A 6,115-nucleotide genomic window follows, 5' to 3' on the forward strand; every position below is an offset into this window, starting at 1 on the left:
AACGAATTCATTCAACAACCAAACATCGCCGATGTATGCCAGCCAACGACATGCAGCTGCGGTCGTTAAGAACATCAAAGTGATAAAACACGAAAGTGTTGTCCACATGCAGCATGGTAACAAGGCTTTCAATATTCATCTGATCGACTTTATGGATCACAGATGCACGATCATGTATAGACGGTTTTCACCAGAGCGCAACCCCACAGCACTTCCTTTTTCTCAGCATTCGACAAACTGCAGAAATATTCACTCGACATCGTTACTTTTGTTTTCGCTGCTCAGCTGTATAGACGGTTTTCATGGAATGGTCAGTCCTGCACTTGAATGTTTTTTTTTCTTTTATGTCCATAGCAAACACTGCAACAGGAAGTGAGCGGGGGTTCAATTTAGAATGTTTTTGTTGTCAAGTTAAAACCGTCTATTAGGTACAAGTCAAATTCTTATCTTTTGGTTCCAGTTTTTTGTAAAGCAAATGATTCCCATGAAGTAGCCTAATTAGCGTCCGTTCTGAAAGACGATGCCCGCATATCAAACAGCTGCAGTCTGCATAACGTTCGTCGGGGGAATAGTATTAGGCTATAAATGCACATGACTACTATAACGTTAGTAGTTTTTGTAAGGAAACGCACAACTGGCTAGCTAGACAGTTCTGGAGCTGGTTTCCAGAGGGAATATCCTCAGACCAACTCGCCACAGACAGCTATGCATGCCTGATACGTCCTCTGAAGCTTATTATATTACTACATCGTTTGAGCATAAAGCCTAACCTACTTACATACTAGTGTAGGCACGGAGCATTCCTCCTGGCGCCCCTGCAGTCATGATTGTATAGGCTACTTTTTTTTTACTTTCACGTATGCCTTTCTTGCTGCATGAGGTGGTTTCCCCTGTATTTTTTTTTAATGAATGAGCTGACCATTCGCACCGTTCCATGTTGCCGCTCCTACGCTTTCAGGTGGAGGCGGGTTGGAGGTTAATCCGGCGCTGTGACTAGGTCCACTGGCGGAACGAAAGGCGTAACACAATTATCCACCAACCCGCTTTCACAACTTTCACATCGGAGGCGTGGGTCACATTTTCCGTGTATTTTACTGCTTTCAAGGCCAGTGTGAAAGCGGCTTCTGGCTATCCTTCCCTCGCCTGCCTTCCTTTCTCTCCTGTCTCTGTCTTCTGCCTTATTCTTGCTGACACTTTAGGCATTCCTGCATCCAATTCCTGCTAGGGATGGGCATTTCTAGCAAAAACACTATTCGAAATTCGCTGGCCAAATTCGAATTTAATTCGAAATTCGAAAATAAAAATAAAAATGTAAAAAAAAAAAAAAAATCATTTTTTTTTTTTTTTTTTTGTGAGTGAAATGTTGCATTGTCTCCCCTGATTCTAAGTCTACGGCTTTATTAATTAATATAAAAAGCTTCTGCTGTGGATTTTTAGCTCAAACAAGCATTGCACCACTGAAGTAAAGAACATGTTACATGACATTGACATTTTCGAAAATAAAAAACAGTTTTGACAATCATGAGTGGTTCATTAAATATTTAGTAGGCTCAGGTCTGAGTGCCAAAGGGGTGCCAAAGTCACCCCCTCTCCCTCTTCATGGGATTTCATCCGCCATTCATTTTTCCATAAACCTTGCTTAAAATGCTTATAAAAATTGTTTTACTTGCTCAAACCAAGCGATTTGACTATACTTAGAATCAGGGGAGACAATGCAACATTTCACTCAAATTTTTTTTTTTTTTTTTTTGTTCGAATTTCGAATTTCAATAATAAAAGTCGACCTTGATAATAACAACGATTATTCGAAAATTCGAAATTCGATGCCCATCCCTAATTCCTGCATCATCAAATATTTACCAGCAACCAAAAGTAAAGGAGTGCAAAGGTCAGGGGCTAGTTGCACAAAGCACCTTAAGTTAAGATTTCCCTTAGGGTTCGATTTAAGGTGTCCATAAAATAAAATCGGTTGCACAAAACACTCATAAATCTTCTCCATAAGGTTAAACATTTTGAGGAAAACATAAGCACAAGATTTAAGGGTGTTTTGTGCAGCCGATTTTATGGACACCTTAACTCGGACTCTAAGGGAAATCTTAACCTAAGGTGCTTTGTGCAACTGGGCCCAGGGTCTTAGTGCCCTGAAGATCCTGTGACCATACAGTGTTCATGTACAAAGGAGAACTAGGAAAAGAAAGGAAAAGTAAGAAATAGAAAAGAACTAAGGAGACAGAGCAAGTAGAGAGGTCGTCTCCATAGCCATTGCTTTTTCTCTACACCTGCTCTCAACGTGTCTGAGAGCTGAGAGAGCTGGGAGGTTGCTGGGGGTCTTACCTCCGAGGCACCCTGTCGAGAGCCGCTGTCCGAAGGCCACAGACACCCATCCTACACACCGAGACAGAGAGGGACAAACAAACAAACAGGCTCAGATTTATGGGTTAGCTTCCAGGATGGTTTGAAGATTGTTAGATAGCTGTCTGAAACTTAAAACAATAAATAATAATAATGGTGATTTTCTTTCTAGTTTATGCGTAGCATATTATACTATACTGACATTTTACACAGCATTATCAATGGTGGATTCAAGTGTAGATTCAATTCTACTGAGAGCGTCACCTTAAAAAGATCAACAACAATTATTACTGCTGCAGTGACGGCTGTAAGAATGAGACTAATCACAGGAGTTATGGATAATCTGGGCTGATGTTTGAGGCGCAATGTGAAAGTGAGAGCAACAAAAGTGACAATACAGATTTCCATCCTAAACACAAAGGATGGGGAGAAAAAAAGACAGCCAAAAAGAACTTAACTAGGAAACAAAAATGGTGAGAAAAGCCTGATGGCTTCAAACCAAAATCCTGCCCTGTTTTAGAGCGGGCGATATCAAAAGGCAGACAGCTCCTGTATGATAAATAGGCAGGATGAAAGCCGCAACAAAGAAACAGGGATATCAAATAATTGCTGTTTTCCTTCGTCTACGTTTGACTTGGGGATCTTTTCTCAGACAGCAGCACAGTCAAGAACATTTAGTGACGACGACAACAACAACAACAACAACAACAACAACAACAACAACAACAACAACAACAACAACAACAACAAACAGACATACTTTCTTATTATTGACGGGTCTGTTTGGAGAAAAGCCTGTTGGCTATTCTTCCTCGTTGCACTGTGGTGCAGCTGGGCATAACCAGCCTGTTGCTTTGTTATATCACATTTACAGCATTATTATTTTGTTCTTGTTGAAAAATATGTTTATTGGCTTTTGTTATAAACAAACATGTGGTTGCAGACATATAGACCGATAAAGCAAAGCAGAACAGCAACCCAACAAAACAAAATTACACATACAAAAAAAAAGGCTCAGCTACTTTCTAACACACACACACACACACACACACACACACACACCACACATTTTAGATAAAGACTCTAAATAGGATGGCAGATACATTCACATTTGTATATTGTTGAAGTTAGCTATTTACAGCATTCCTGTTTTGTCTGCATAATTATTGTTTTGATAGACCCTTTTCACGGGGGCCATTTTGTGTCGAGAAGGCAGAACAAACACAGGTGCAAGCAAAACACTAATGAGGGTTTCCAAATTCCAATGATGGAAGTTGGAAACCCTCATTAGTGTTTTGCTTGTACCTGTGTTTACCCTGCCTTTTCGACACAAAATGGCCCCCGTGAGAAGGGTCTATTGGACAGAGCATAGTGGAGACGAGCGGCAGGCAAGAGGAGAGAGGGAGAGACCAGACGAGAGTGATTAGTAGGGCTGGGTATTGGCAAGGACCTCACGATACGATACGTATCACGATACATGGGTCACGATACGATTGTATCGCGATACATTGCAATACAATACATAGTGCGATATATTGCAATACTGTACATAATTTACTGAAAATGTTAAAATAGAGCTAAAAATACAACACGCTGTGTACCACCCAGGTAGTGTAATAATATGTACATCACTTTATATTGATAACTTAGTGGACAAATTTAGTCAAAACTACTGAGTGTTGAGTGTCATACTGAATGCACTGAAAAAAAAAGAGTATTCCTATTGTGTCAGTGAACACACGGACGTGCAAAAAAATCGATATGGCGATATATCACGATATTTTTCTGAAATATCGATACAGTATTGTGGAAAAAAGTATTGCGATATATTGCCGTATCGATTTTATTGCACAGCCCTAGTGATTAGCTGAATGTAATCATCTGTAATAGCCCAACCAAGCTGACAAGAGCCGCCATCTCTCTTGATGTCTTCAGAAACTGGACAACAAGCAGAGCATCCAACTGCTCTTGGATGGTGTGTGTGTGTGTGTGTGTGTGTGTGTGTGTGTGTGTGTGTGTGTGTGTGTGTGTGTTTGCCCGTGTTTAGACGGAACTGGTGGTGAATTAAACATCAAGGTCTTGCCGGAGTCCTGCCTCTGAAGAAACCAATGCCACAAGTTGCTGGAGCGGACTGGAGTGAGGCTGCTACCTCGCTGAGACTGGGCCAGACACTCCAGCTGGGTTAAAAGGCTTAATTTAGCTCAATGAAGCTTTAGTGGGAAGCGACTTGTTAAAGAGCATGGTGCAGGTAAAACATTTTTTTATTTACAGTTAGGACTCAAGATTCTTATGAAAATGCCCCCAAAAAAACAAAAACAAAATTAAAACATGCCCCCAGGGCAGAAATATGGAGAAAAAGGTGGCATTATAATGCACATGTTCAAAAAAAATGCCATCTGTGCAGATAACACCTGTGATAACACCTGTAATTACTGTAATAATAATAATATACAGTCAATGTGTACAGCAGAAAACTTTCCAAAACACCAGATGTACGATAATAACCAATAGCATTTTGACCCTCTGTCTGGTACGATAGTTTGACACTGCCCAGAATGCATTTAGGCATTGACGGGAGAAAAATAAAACTCAGCTAAGGCTACGTTCACACAGCAAACCTTAGTGCTCGAATCTGATCTTTTTCCCCCTAAGTGACTCAGGTCAGTCTTTTTCATGACTGTGTGAACAGTACAAGTCACATTGAAAGTGACTTTTTTAAAGACGACCTGGGCTACTTTGAAATGTGGAAAACATCAGATTTGAATCTGATGTTTTGGAATGTGACTTTGGTGTGAACAGACATCTGGCCCATATCAGACTTCAATGTGACTTTTACGTCATTCCAGAGCGACATTCGTCACTATTCTGCGCTGGCGGGAGGAGAGAGGACGAAGCGGGCAGACTATGATTACAAACATGGAGGACAGCTGCGAGGGAGCTAATCAGTGGAGGGACAGTGAGGTTTTAGACCTTATAAGTATTAGCAAGAAGTAGCAGCTATTGCTCCACAGAAAGCCATCATTAACATTTTGGCTCTCTTTCTCCTCCTCCTCACTAACATCTGCTCCCATATTCGCTGGCTTCCACTGCTCCCACCATCAAAGACGTGTATGTTAGAGTTGATACTCAGTGCCCCTGACCAAGGCAATGGCAAAAGAGCTGGAGTTGGTCCCCGGGCGCTGCACTGCAGCTGCCCACTGCTCCTAGTTCTAGGAAGGTTTCTAGTAGTGGATGGGTCAAATGCAGAGGATGAATTTCCCCAAGGGGATCAATAAAGGATAACTTAACTTAACAGTAACTACTTGTAAATTAAACCGTGAACAACAGATGAAACAACATCATCAGCTACCGTCATGTTTACTGCTGTCTTCTTCCAGGTTTACGTAGAACAGCAGTGTGCTGCGTGTGTCATTATTGTTCTTCTTCTGCGCATGCGGGGCGGCTTTAGCTCAGGAGGTAGAGCGGGTCGGCCAATGACACAAGGGTTGGCGGTTCGATCCCCGCTCCCTCCCAGCTGCTGTCGTTGTGTCCTTGGGCCAGACACTTAACCCTCCTTGCTCCCGATGGTGTGTAGGCACCCTGCGTGCCGCCATCGGTGTATGAATGGGTGAATGTAGACTACCTACTGATTGTAAAGCGCTTTGGATAAAAGCGCTATATAAATGCAGGCCATTTACCATTCACTTCAGGTCCGCGATCTGTTCACACTGGAGTCTGATATGGGCCACTTTTTAAAAGTCTGTGTGAACAGCCGCACAAAAAA

General features: G+C 41.8%; 1 protein-coding gene across 1 annotated transcript in view; it reads right to left on the reverse strand.

Moving 5' to 3' along the window:
- LOC310785956 (low-density lipoprotein receptor class A domain-containing protein 4-like) overlaps positions 1-6,115 on the reverse strand; it is a gene marked incomplete at both ends in the record, with an annotated part of 84,762 nt that overhangs the window by 10,946 nt on the left and 67,701 nt on the right. The window contains one exon of the mRNA XM_083647137.1: positions 2,335-2,385. Coding sequence (XP_083503263.1) covers positions 2,335-2,385 — 51 coding nt within the window. The remainder of the gene's footprint in view (positions 1-2,334; positions 2,386-6,115) is intronic.

Source organism: Poromitra crassiceps, assembly GCF_964638095.1.
Source record: "Poromitra crassiceps genome assembly, chromosome: 1".
In the NCBI taxonomy this organism is placed as follows: domain Eukaryota; kingdom Metazoa; phylum Chordata; class Actinopteri; order Beryciformes; family Melamphaidae; genus Poromitra; species Poromitra crassiceps.